The sequence below is a fragment of the Synchytrium microbalum genome (genome assembly GCF_006535985.1).
Source record: "Synchytrium microbalum strain JEL517 chromosome Unknown SmJEL517_scf0003, whole genome shotgun sequence".
Lineage (NCBI taxonomy): Eukaryota > Fungi > Chytridiomycota > Chytridiomycetes > Synchytriales > Synchytriaceae > Synchytrium > Synchytrium microbalum.
The window spans coordinates 796,237-809,678 of record NW_022158352.1 but is presented as its reverse complement, the minus strand read 5'-3'; the positions used below and the strand labels follow the sequence as shown (position 1 = coordinate 809,678).

Below are 13,442 nucleotides of genomic sequence, written 5' to 3'. Positions count from 1 at the left end.
GTTGTTTTCAGCTATGGCAGTTAGGACACTGGTGTTTCTAAATGCCCAACGGGATCCGGATGAAAAGTCGTTGGATGCAATAGATTTCAGGCCCTCTATATGGAAAAGCACGCATATTCCACCGACGTACGTCTTTGCCGATGCTGTTTCCATTATCTTGCAAGCGTTTTGTATCGGATTTGAATCCTCACCTTGTCAAAAACAGTTCGTTTATTGAAAAAGAGATGTGGAGGCGGCTGTTTTTCGGAGTCCTATACCATGACCGAGCGATCGCCTGCTCCTTGGATCAACCTGGCTACATCAACGTGAGACTTACTGTTTCCATTTGAACGATTCCTATGTTTGTCTGTGCACTGCAAACTCAACTCTCCCACGTTTTGCGTAGCCTGAAAGCATCTCAACCGACCTCCCATGCAGTAAAATCTACTTTGACGCTGCTGATCTACACTCGGATCTCCCACCACCAGAAAGAACTGAAGAACGGGACTTATATTCATGCCTATCTCGCATGATGACCCTAATCGAGCCAGTTCTCCGCATTCGGATTGACAGAAGGCAACCATGTCACAGCAACAACTCCAACCACATATTAGCTTGCAACGGTCACGATTCCAACGACCCATTGAATTTGAAACACGAAACGCCAAAGTCTCCATCGGATTTGAAACGTGATCGGGCAACACTTGATTATACAATCCAGAAATTTTATCAGAGCTTGCCAGAGCATATCCGCCATCCGTTTGATAAGGCGTGCTGCCATGAGTTTGATAGAGGATGTAAACTCATGCTGCATCAGGTGTATCATACTGCAAGGTTGATGATATTTCGGGACTTGTAAGTGTGGCTTCAGCTGTCACTTCCGTTTCAAACACCATTTCTGAAATGATACTCTTTCGTACACAGTCTGTTAGAATCACAAGATGAAACAGATCCACTCGCCATCCAAGTCATTTTAGATTCCGCGAGACATATTGTGAAGGGTGTCTCGGCATCTGTTGAATTCGACGCAAAAGTACAGGCATCATTCGGACTCGTTTGGAGTGCATCGGAATGTGCGCTAGCACTTGGAGAGGTGGTCAATGCCTTGGGCCCTTCAGAGTGTATGGCAGCTTTCAATGCTTCGATCGTGATTTTGGTATGGTTTGGACAAGTTGGCAAAGATACACCCATTGGGTTAATGATTTTTCCTCTACCTGTTCTAGGTACAAGCTCTGACCCGTGCGAGCGGATATATGTTATATCTCGATCATACTCTGTCCGGTGTTGTTGAAATGTGGACACCGATTTTGGAAAAGGGCGGAGCGTCCAGCAAGTCTACTCTAGAATGTCTGAGAGAGGCTGAACGGCAAATGTACAAACGTGTTTGATTGTCAATATGATGTAAACGACACGACCATAGGTTTATTTTTGTTTGTAGAAACGTAAAGTAATAAGTAGCAACTAATATACGTAAACGACGCGAATGAAGGCATTATTTTGACGTTTTGCGATTTATTCTGTTAAGTTAGTATGGATTGATTGCTGATGAGAAATTACTAGTTTGATGCAAACCATGTTCCTGCAATAGATAAATGCTTCTAAATTCTAATGACGTTTTCAGAGCCATGGGAGGGTGCGGGACGAGGCTCACATTTATTTCCCGATTTCCAGGGCCTCAACCCCACAAACAAGACGCCCTGGATGAAAATTTGCAGCATACGTAAGCAGACCTAAATTAGATATTTGCACTTGTGTAGCGAGAATTAGCCACACACCATAAGTTATGATGAATGATGAATCATCTCATTGGTTGTAATTCAAACTCTGACTCTTGATTTAGTCGTGCATTCCTGATACGACGAGCGACCATTCTACGCATCATCCTGGTTTCACGACTTCCGCTGGGCAATTGTATGGGTCCAAATATCGATGTGATGTCTGGTAAAGTATATACGTCCTCCCCGTAAAGAGATGATAACAAATCTTTCTTGGTTATGAGACCTACTAGCAGGCCTCGCTCAAGTACTAGGACATATCGTGGTCCTAGTTTCTTGAAAATATCCTACACGTGTGAAGGTGGAGTGAGCCAAAAAAACGAGGAGACCCAAAGTATGCATTGATTACCATAACGAACTCGAAGGCTACTCTAGGTTGTACCGTCAATGGCGTCTATAGAACACACATAAATTATTTTACTTTTTGAAAAACCCAACATGATAATTACCTTATCAACATATGGTCCAAACTCTAAAAACATTGAAGATCCATCTGCGGCAGACCTTCCAGACCCAGAACGAGATCTCCTAGTTATAATTCCTGAATGTACAGTGGGCGATACAAATTCAGACAATTCGTGCTCTCCAAAGTATATGGCTGTTGAGCCACTAACTAGCATTCCTTGATTAGCGCGTACTCGATCCAGATTGTATTTGATGTCTCCTCGTGTAATAAATCCAAATACACGGCGATCATCTGGACTATGGAGGACGGGGAATCCTTGATAGTCTGAATCGTTTAATAGCTTTTCTAAAGTTAGACAGAGGACTATCAGCCCAGCAAAAAAAAACACCAAAAAAGATATGCCAAAAAGGTATGCATCATACCGATACTGGCAACAGTCGACCCGGTTCGATACAAGCATACAATCTCATCGATAGGAGTCATGACCGACTTTGCGGATTTACTATGACTAGTCGCTCCACTAGGAGAGGCTTCTGAAGCCCCTTCTGTTGCATCAATCACTCGTGCTGAAGCCATAGGAGGACCATGACTCTCAACTCCTTCCTCGCGTGGATCCAAGAACGGGAATCGATTGATACGAATCATGATATCAGCCAATCCACCATGTTCGAATGCATCACCAGATAACTTGGCAGTCATCAACACCATCATGCATGGTAAGATGTATGTCAGTGTTCCAGTCAACTCAAACATGATTACAGTCAACGAGACTATGGGTGGAGATTGATACAGGTTAGGACTTCACACAAAGTGCTTCGGTGCGTGAAAAACTCACTGGTAAGTCGAGTCACGCCACATAAAGCTGCCATTGCTCCCAGAATAGCATATGTGCCAGGAGTCACGCAAGCGACATCTGGATTACAAGCAGCAAATATAGCCCATGATGGTACAGTTCTACAAAACATTCTGTCGGTATGAAGACGAAAAATCAAAACAGAATTTTTTGTGCAATTATACCGTTGCAAGGTCTGTACTCCTATGCCCACAATCCTACCAAACAAGGCACCCCAAACCATTGAAGGTATGCTGTTACATGAAAGCTTGTAAGTATCATTAAAATAGAGAAAAACGTCCTGCAAACTTACAAAATGCCAGCAGGAACTTTGAGTCCAAACGAGACAATTGTGAGAACCATTCGAAGAATCAGCCCAACAAACAGGAGGAAGACATTGTATCCAGCCAGTTTTTTGCTGAAGTAAATATAAGAATCGTAAGGGGAATAATTTTAAGGCGCTGCAATGTGACCGAAGTTCATGCCTTACTCGCAAACTCCAGTCCCATCTTCCCCAACAGCTCCTTCACATTCACGAAACAAGACTTCCAGCAATTCACTGGAATCAATACGTGTAAACGCATTAAAGTAGCAAAGCACAGCGGTAGCTATACTAGCCAAGGCCACCTCAAGCACTGGATTCCTTTTCGACCATGAATCTGGTGGTTTGCGAAGAGATTGCATAACGAGATTCATTCGAATAAAGAAGGCACCAGACAACCCCTAACATGATGAGATCGTTATCGCTGAGTCGCGAATCAATGTTGTTAAAAGTCAAACTCACTCCAAAGACACCGAGTACTAGGAAGGGCAAAAGCTCAAAGAAGTGCCATGGACGTGTGTACTTGACTTCATACATGACACGCTTGCCTCTGTATGGATCAATCGCCTATATGTGATTGTCATCAAAAGCTGTTGCTTCAGCTTCTTTCAATGGCAGATACATACTGAAAGAGTGACAGACGCGACCAAAGCACAATAAAACGACTGTAACATTGTTCTGGCTGGGAAATATGTGCTCAGTTCCTATGACAAGAGTGTGAGCCCAGCAAAAAAGGGCACAGAAACACTATTGTTACCTCCATGGAGAACAAGACACCACCAATTGGTGCTAAGACGAAGCAGTTGATTCAAATAAACGTTGATCCGCATCACTGAGGATGAACTGCATACCTCCGAAAGCGACTGCTACACCAGCAGAAGAGGCAGCTGAGAGAATCTCTCGTTTTCTGGCTATTTGTTTCGTGAGCATACGATTTCTTTGGCATCCCTTCATCAAATGCATTCTACCTTCATTGCGTTCATATGATGAAAACAATCGTGGAAATACGTTTCCAATACAACATGCTACATGAATCATTGGTCCTTCCTTTCCAACTGCTAAACCAGATGCAACAGTAAGGGGCTAAAAAAATCAAATAATTCAAAGAGGCATTAGATCAAAGATCTACACAACGAAACATCCTTGTTTGTTGACGCACAAGACCGAATCCTTTGATCAATAAGGTTCTGAAGCCCAAGAAACCCTTGATGATGAATCCTCCTAGAATAGTCTTGATTTCGACAGTACCAGAACCGGCAGCATATGGAGCTAATGTCACGACCAGATATGCACATGAAGATGCAAAAAGTGACTACAAAAAAATAACGAATCTAAGATGGGGGATCCGATTTTGTAGCGATCGAGTCTTTGCTCACTGAAAAGAATGTATACATGACCACGTTAATGAATGTGATATGAGGTATTCTTGATATTCCATAACTCCAATCTACCCAATCGTCACAAATGCCATCTATTGTCGTCGAATGTTGTCACAAAGGGGGCTTGTTTCTCGGTGAGTTTCAACAAAATCCATACCGGCGTTCTGACTCCCCATACAGCATATCTTTTTGCTGACATACCACTCAGTCTGACAATATCCCATGCGAATATCGCCCAACCAAGCGGCAACGACATCTACAAAGGCAGCAACGACACCTATACATATTCCGACTATTGTGACAAGAATCCAGGACTGTGACGCATCCCATAACTTTACGACTTGGGCAGCTAGACCAGGCGGTTGATCAGCCAGCATGCGTGTTCTACGACGGTGTTCACGCATCATATCTCGAACCCAATCTACAAAGTGGACAGAGTTGGGATTGAATTGACACCTTGACGCGTCTGAAACTGCAAGACGTTGACTGTACCTATGGTGGTAAAGTCTTCGTATAGAGGAGCCACGTCGAGTTCTTGTACTTGTTCATCATTGTTTTGTTCTTCATCCAGTAAGTCATCTCCGCTAGTCGCTAGATTGTCGACTTGTGAAGGTGAGGCAGGTAGGCCGCCAGCCTGGACCAAATTTGTTGTCGAAGCATTCAAATTCAATGGCCTGAAACCTCCGACGTTTGAAGAAGTTCTGCGAAAAACACGAAAAATTTGAAATGTCAATTACTTTGATCAAGAGAGTTTGAACGAGGCTACATCACTGGGATCCAAGACTTACTGAAACCATCCTCTTAGCGTATTGATTGCTGACACGAATGCAGCTACTGGATTGCTCGTGGTCGGAAGTGAAGCTGGATTCTCTTGATCCTTGACAATCAGTTCTTCGTAGCTGGAACGAGGAAGAGGGCTGACTTCTATGTAGTCCGAATCAGCTGCAAATCCCTCGCTAGACGATGCCATTCTATGTGCGGTTTGACATCCTATGCTCCTTTGTGAGCATCATCAAAGTTTGTGGGAATCGAAGCTTCGTGACAAGAGGGTGCAGGCTAGTCTGGCAACGAGTTAAATTTGATCTTTATTGCTTTTGAACACGTACACATTGGCTTTATTTCAGTCTGAAGCTCGCTGGAGTCAACAAACCAAACAATATGTTTGTTCGTGAGATTTGGCTAAACGTCTCTTGCAATCCGCTTACACTGTTCGAGATTGTGAAGTCCTACTAAAGCATTTTATTTCTGCGCACATTATTATCATTTCATAGCAAACTACATTTAAAACCAATCAAGTTATAAAGCTGATTATCAACTACAGAACTACTTTTGTCTCTGTTGTAATAGAAGAAAATGCATTAGAATCGTGTTGAGACAATCAAACCATTTCCCCACTCACGAAGTTGCAAGATCGGAGAGCAGCCCATGCCAAGACGAAGTAGAAAGCACCATAGACTACTTGGAGACCGTACAATAATCCATTAGGGGTGACGTCCCAGTGGTCGACGTCTTTGCCAGAGATCGAGCCGTTAGGATATGTGGTGTACAAGACCATTCCGACGATGGCTGCAAGACCAGACTCTCCATCGGTAATTAGACATGAGTCGATTGTTGGTACTGGAGCAGCGATGAGACGGCCAGCTAATGCCAAGTTGCTTTGGGCCTATTAGAGAGTGGGTCACAGATCTGTAAGATATACTGTCGACTACTGCAAAACAAACAAATTTTAGTAACGAACGACAAAAGACCGGTTCTTACATCAATAGCGAGGGCAACAGATTGAGCAACAGCAGCGGCGTTGGTTCCATCGATACCAGCGAATTTAGCGTAGGCGTTTGATGCAGCAGTATATTGAGAGGTAATATATGCCTGGGTGGTCGCAGACAAGCCAGCAGCTCCGGTTGATGCGGCTTGTGCACTGTTTACATTTCCGGCCAGTGTAAACAATTGAGTGAGAGAGGCGTTTTGAGCTGCTGTAGCGAAGGCAATGTGCTTCAGAGGGGCGATCGTTGAGTTCAAGGCGGGAGCAGCTTTAACGGCCATGGCCATTGTGGTATCACCCAATCCTTGGTATAAGGCAGTGTTGACATCAAGAGGTACCAGTTCATCCTTGGCACAGGTGACTGGGTGGCCGAGATATTCGTTTCTCATGAGAGGGTAGAACCACAGACGGTCATATCTGTATTGGAAAAGACAGTGTAAGGATGAATTCTTGCTTCTTCTATAAATTATAGCAACGGGATACGTACGACAACCAAGCGAAGAAGTATTTAACGGGTGACGATCTGGGTAAGATGAAGTTGTCGGGACAGTATGTACTGGTCCAGAAGAGGAAGAAGAAGTAGTGGATGGTGAAAGCAGCGTTGGCGTATGGAATAGATCCGGCAACGTAAGCACAGATCATGTTCAGGGATGAGACACAAATGGCCTAATTGAACGAAAGTTAAGTATATGGGGCTACACCAAGACTTTTTTACTGCATACCTCAAGGTAGAGGGTAAATCCAGATTCGGCCAAGTTCTTGTTGTCAAATCCAGCCATGGGGAGAGCGATAAATGCAACACAAGCGCACATGGTGCCAGAGAATATCACTTCGACGACATATTGTGATAGCAAATACCAAAGCTTGTTGTAGTAACCAGCGGCCTCCTCATGGTAATATGATTTACGACGTTCGAGCCCTGAGAATTTGATATGTGTGAGGCGCAGCAAGAAGCGATATTTGTACTAGCAGCGAAACTTACAGTATGCAATGGCAGCGGAACCGAATCCAGGGACCATAAGCGTAATAGTGAAACCAAGGGCATCCTTTCCGACGTGACCGTAGAAACCAGCATCTTGACCATAGAAAGCACCACCACAAAAGAGACCAACGACAATAGCGGAGATGAATCGAGTCTGTGATACAGAGTGTTGGTGACAGAAATTGACAATCAATGACGACAAGAAACTTACTGTAGACATAAGAGGGTTTCTCCAGTAAATTCTCAACTGACGCATAAACAAGTGGTAGAACTGGAGACGACTCGAAGCCAGTTGGTAGAAACCCATTGATTCCCACACTGTGGCCTGTTTCAAGTGGAAGGCTTCATAGTTGTTGATCGAGCCCTGACCAGAGTGAATATCGTTGACTCTCTTTTGCAGAGCTGAGCATTCAGAAGATGCGTTCCACGAGGCTACGAGGAAGTCTGCACGTCCGGCTTGTTCGTTGGCATATGTTTCAGCTAAAACAATAACGGTGTGAGACGGGTTTGGCATGTCGACGAGCGAGACAGAGCTCTCTTACCTGGGTTTCCACTAATTGGAATGCCCAATCGTTCAAAGTAGGAGATGGCATCAGCGGTTTTACCAAAGTAACAGGTCTGTCCACCAGGGCAGAGAAGCAAAAGGTTGTCGAATTGAGACAAAATGGTGTATGAGGGCTGGTGAATCGTGGCAACTGCGTTCAGAAAGAGGGATTTAGTATGGAAACTAGAACACGGATTCGAACCTGCTGAAATACTTACTGCAAGCTAATTTACGGAGACGGACGACTTCGTTGACGTTTTCAATGATAGCCCGACCGGTTGCACTGTCCAAACCAGTAGTTGGTTCGTCCAAGAACAACACTGATGCTACTGGCAACATTTCGACGGCAACGTTAACACGCTTTCGTTCACCAGTTGACAAACCACGGACCAAAGCAGATCCGATCTTGTTGTGTTCGACATAGTTGAGCTGCATCAATGTCAAGACATCATCAACCTGAGTGGAAAGAAGGACTATTAGGAATCCATATGGGAAAGACAGTTCAAAATAAGAATATTCGACTTCTCCTTCACTTACTCGTGCTTTTCGCTCATCTGCGGTCCAGTTTTCAGGTAAACGGAGAGCAGCACAGAATTCCAAAGCTTCACGGGTAGTCAATTCTGGTGGTAACAAGTCATCAGATGTAACGTAACCGTTGTTTTGTATGAACTCTCGTTGAGTCAATGGAGCTCCGCTGTAAAACGACAAGACATCAAGTTAGCACCCCGGGAGACTAGCATCAAACATGCAATGAGCTTCAAATACGTACTTAAGGCGGACATCGTGAGTCCATTCTCCAGTAGTTTTTCGGAAAGAAATGACATCCAACAAGGTACTTTTACCAGCACCAGATGGACCCATAATGGCCAAAGATTCACCAGGCTACGTAAACGATTGAGTTTAAACAAGGTCCTCTTGATGAAAAACAGCAAAAGTTGCCACCCACTTTGCAGTAACCGTTGACATGTTGCAACAATTGCTTCCACTCTCCTCGGACCTTCAATCTGCAATCAATGTCCTTGAATGAGAAGAAGGCAGGTCGAACCTGACTATCGTCCGTTACGGCTACAAGTCAGGAAATAACCATTTAACATCAAGAGCGAGTTCAGAATTGGCAAAACACGACAATCTCAGACAAACACCTACCCCAGGACGAGCTATTCACCACTGAATCCTTTTTGATATCAGACATTGTTGTACTTGATAAATGTCTTGATGGTTGGGAGAAAGGTTTTGGTTGTGAACTGAGTTGTCTCCACCCTAATTAACGGTTTTTGCGAACGAGCAATACCAGAAAAATGTGTGCACTGTGGTTGAAAGTCACACATAGTCACGCCCTGTAGGACACAAATTTCGAGAAAGGCTCAGATAAGTCACCACCCTGCCACTACCACCAGAAAAAGAACAAAAAAAAAGTGACACAGAACATTTCCTTTTGCTTACCACTCCAGAAGTCACACCTCGGTTCCAAAGCCATATAAGGCCCAGACTCTTTTTCTGTTTTTCGTTCAATAAAAGCCACCTTGTGTGGAAGGGATTTGGCTCTCACAAAAATCACACTACCTCTCACAAACACAATCACACAAAAGTGTGACTTTGTAATAATAACTGTTCAACCAAAACTTGTCCTCAAGCTCTCAAGTTCACAATTTCTAGTTTGCTACACTGTACAATTAATTATTCAAAGTATAGTAAACAACGATGGCATCCCAAGGTGACGCTGCGATACATCGCATGGGCCAAAAGCTAATGGGTGATGCTGAACACGCTGGGTAAGTTTTGATGCTTCGGTGGCTCTTCCGTGTCGAGAACAAGCTCGAGCTCTTCACTGAGGCACCTTTGCATTCGAGTCTTGGCTCACATTCATTGACCACTTGACGCAGATACACGATTACATGGCGAAACATTGCATTGGACATCGACATTGGTAGCATGTTCACTCAAAAGAGAACCATTCGAACACTCAAGGGCTCAACCGGTTACATGAAGCCAGGAGAGTCTCTTGCTGTCATTGGACGTAAGTGGATACGTGTTGCTGCGTTCCAGTCTTAGTGTCAGCTGTTTTGCTCACCAAACTTGCAATTTTCTAGCATCTGGTGCCGGAAAGACCACATTGATGGATATTCTTGCCAGTCAAAAGACATTGGGCCGCATTTCTGGTGAACTCCTAGTAAACGGAGCACCACCAGATGCCTTCTTCAAGAAACGTGCTGGTTACATTTTCGTCAACATGTATGTTCTGATACCATACAGCTTTTCCTGGTCAGGAGGAGCCAATTTCTAACGCCGCGAAATTACACAGGGCCCACATTCCAACTATGACTGTCAGGGAAACAATCATGTTCGCCGCTGAATGTCGAATGCCTCGTGGTTCTACTCACGCTCAGATTGTCGCTCGTGTCGATGATGTCTTGGAATCTCTAAGAATGACAAGTGCTCAACATACACCAGTCGGTGATGAATTGATTCGAGGTGTTTCCTCCGGTGAAAAGAAGGTATTTTTCGGCACTCGGTTGTTGGCGAGTTCCTAGCCACTAACATGTTCAACGAATCTGGTAGCGTACTGAAGTCGGTATTGAAATGGTTGCCAAACCAAAGGTGCTCTTCTTCGACGAGCCAACATCTGGTCTTGATGGTACGAAACTCGTTGCTTTAAAGGCACTTTTCACCCTTTTATTGACACGCTTCTACAAACTCAATAGACTTTGGTGCTCGTTTCACTATGGAACTTGTGCTGAGTTACGTCCGATCCGAAAACGTCTCTGTCGCAGTCGTCATTCACCAACCTGCTGAGGCTGTCTTCAAGCTATTTGACAATGTCATCCTAATTGGTGGTGGTGGTCGAATCTGCTACTTTGGTGCTACCGCTCAGTGCGAGCAATACTTCTCGGAATACGGCTTCCCATGCCCTCCTCTAATGAACCCTATTGAACACTACGTCGATGTTATCTCGGCCGATACCGTTGGTGCTTCTGAATACTATGAAAAATCTGCTCTCTTCGCTGCCAATGATGCAGAGGAACGACGACTGGCTCAAGCTCATTACAGCGCTGTCTCCCACTCTACTCATATTGTGGAACGTAATTCTTGGGACCAGTTCAAGCTATTGACTGCACGTGTGTTGTTGAGATACCAAAGAAATCCTTCAACTTCATGGGGTCGTGTACGTATATATTGCTTTGTTGCTGAATCTCAGAATGTTGACAAACTGACTAAAATTTTGATTATATTTCTTAGTTTGCCCTCTTCATGTGCTTTGCTCTCTTCTTCGGTGGTATCTTCTTCCAAATCCCTCATGCTGCATCTTACCTTGGTACCATTAATCACGGTGTCGGAACATTCGGTTTCTTGTCTATCTTCGTCGCCATCGCTTCTGTACCTCAGTTCATGGAGGATCGTGAATTGTATATTCAAGAATTCAGCGCTGCCTTCTACACTCTACCTCCATACTACCTCACGTAAGTGGAGGCTTGGGCCCTGTTTTGCGCTAGATTCAATGCTCATTTTTGCCTTCTTTTGAAATTCAGATACTTCGTTGTGGAGGGTGTGTTTACCACCGTCATTACGACTATCTTGCTCACTACCGTATACTTCATGGAAGGCATGCCTGCCAACAAGTTTGGACTTACATATGCTATGATGTTTGTTCAAATGTGGGTCTCAACAGCTGTCGCTCAAGGCTGGTCTGGTACGTTACGAGTAGTACTTTGTTGTTGTTTGTGATGTGTCTAATTCGTTATTCAAACAGCATGGTGCAAGACTTTAATTCAAGCCTACACTGTACTCTGGGCTGCTGGTTTGATCTTCTTCGCTTTCTCTGGCGCTGTCGCTCCCTTCGGATCCTTCAGTCAAGGACTTTTGTGGCTTACTGACGTCAACTATTGGAGATGGACCTACCAATATGTGCTCTACACGATTACGGTATGCGCTTCTTATAGCCTTATTTGACCACTCTCGTTATTGTTATCTCATTCGTTTTTATCCCATAGTACGACTTGGAAGTCGACTGTGACCAAGCCTTCCCATTCGGCTCGATCATCCCTATCTATGCTGGTATTTACAAGGGTGCTGATGCTGGTGGACTAGTTGCCAACGGCTCCGATACCGTCGCAGTGACCGCAGTCTCCGGATACCTGAACGAGATTGCTGCCTTCAACCAGATCTTAGCCACAAACCCTCCTGCTGACGTTACCGCTGAGCTAAATGGTGCAATCGCTTCTCTGCAAACCCAACTGTCAACATCCGCTAAAGGTGGTGCTGCCATTCTCACCAACGCTACCCTCATGTCTGCCCTCACAACCAGCAACACCAACTGTATGTAAAATGGTTGACTCGCAGCACAGCTTACGAACCAATATCTGACTTTTTACACTTAACTAGATGGTGCCACCAACAACGTTGTTGCTGCGTCAACCGCAAATGCCACCAAAGCCTTGTTCCCAGCTGAAGAAAACATTTGTGTATACAGTACGTACCTTGGTCTACTATGCAACATGTTCCAATGACTAACCGTCTCGCTTTTGTAGACCCACAATCCTTCTTGGCTGCCTTCAACAGTATAGGCAAAGATTGCATCGTAAGTCCATCTCCGGCACATTAACTGAAACACGTAATTGACCGAGTTTTTGTCTCATTCAGGCTTGTGGTAACATCGCATATGTCGTCAACGTGTCACTCTTGATCTTCTTCGTCATTTTCACGGTAAGCTTTCAACATTCTTGAATTTATACACGCTTTTACTTAGCTCGTGACGCTTCTCACGTTAATTAGTACACTGGTCTGTGGTTCTCCCGTGGCTACAGAAAACGATAAGCCGCCAGTACTACTAGTCTTACGACTTCAGTTTTAATGAATGTCCTAATGAATTTAATCAAAAGTCTTTTACGTATGGTACTTGAAATAAATGATATGTTTGAATAACAAAAATAATTCGCTCCATGCACCGAGTATGCGTTTCCTCGAACGCGTATCTTCAAAACAATGTCGATTGAGTGAGGTTGACCTTCTTCATCGAAGGTTCGACGGATTGGGTCTACCAGTCTTCAATCGTTTTGACAATCAGTTCCATAGACGGCAACAAGAAAGAAGATCCGTATCAATATAAGCTGATTGGGTTGCGAATGCCCTGCTTTATGATTCCAGTAATACGGTTCTTGGCATTCCTTCTTCCCGACAAGATTTTGCCATTTGATTGTCTCATTTTGACAACAATATGACAGTCTGGACAATGTTTGAGCCTACCACTATTGGTTTCAATCACAGCTCAAGAACTCTATTAGCTCGCCTCTATCGCTTAGACAAAAACACTTCTCATGTCAAACCAACGTCAAGTACTTTCAACAAACTGGAAGAACAGCAGGTTTTTCTTACCGGTCGATCTAACAAATTAGCATTGAAGCTTCTGATTTCAATTCGCTGGAGGTAATGAGTATTCAAAGATTATAGAACGTCCGTTTTGATA

At 44.2% G+C, this 13,442-nt stretch overlaps 3 protein-coding genes across 3 annotated transcripts; 1 reads left to right on the top strand and 2 right to left on the bottom strand.

The window, feature by feature from the left end:
• Positions 1-1,777: 1,777 nt before the first annotated feature.
• SmJEL517_g00989 (uncharacterized protein) lies at positions 1,778-5,663 on the bottom strand (the record flags this gene model as incomplete). Its single annotated transcript, XM_031166917.1, has 18 exons — positions 1,778-2,041; positions 2,104-2,148; positions 2,204-2,505; positions 2,583-2,930; positions 2,996-3,114; positions 3,178-3,246; positions 3,306-3,410; positions 3,483-3,715; positions 3,777-3,881; positions 3,941-4,018; positions 4,072-4,103; positions 4,166-4,225; positions 4,283-4,397; positions 4,474-4,626; positions 4,691-4,785; positions 4,851-5,114; positions 5,186-5,394; positions 5,482-5,663. 18 exons carry the CDS (start codon positions 5,661-5,663, stop codon positions 1,778-1,780), a joined length of 2,778 nt encoding a protein of 925 aa, XP_031027120.1.
• Positions 5,664-6,016: 353 nt separating this feature from the next.
• On the bottom strand, positions 6,017-9,173 carry SmJEL517_g00988 (uncharacterized protein; the record flags this gene model as incomplete). The annotated part of the gene is made up of 13 exons (XM_031166916.1): positions 6,017-6,028; positions 6,093-6,356; positions 6,452-6,872; positions 6,943-7,121; positions 7,178-7,374; positions 7,438-7,591; positions 7,649-7,917; positions 7,980-8,132; positions 8,200-8,437; positions 8,519-8,675; positions 8,751-8,863; positions 8,928-9,046; positions 9,128-9,173. 13 exons carry the CDS (start codon positions 9,171-9,173, stop codon positions 6,017-6,019), a joined length of 2,322 nt encoding a protein of 773 aa, XP_031027119.1.
• Positions 9,174-9,682: 509 nt separating this feature from the next.
• Positions 9,683-12,830, top strand: SmJEL517_g00987 (uncharacterized protein; the record flags this gene model as incomplete). The annotated part of the gene is made up of 14 exons (XM_031166915.1): positions 9,683-9,753; positions 9,865-9,998; positions 10,072-10,213; positions 10,284-10,476; positions 10,541-10,616; positions 10,684-11,144; positions 11,219-11,439; positions 11,509-11,669; positions 11,730-11,902; positions 11,971-12,295; positions 12,362-12,448; positions 12,508-12,557; positions 12,620-12,682; positions 12,726-12,830. 14 exons carry the CDS (start codon positions 9,683-9,685, stop codon positions 12,828-12,830), a joined length of 2,262 nt encoding a protein of 753 aa, XP_031027303.1.
• Positions 12,831-13,442: the final 612 nt, after the last annotated feature.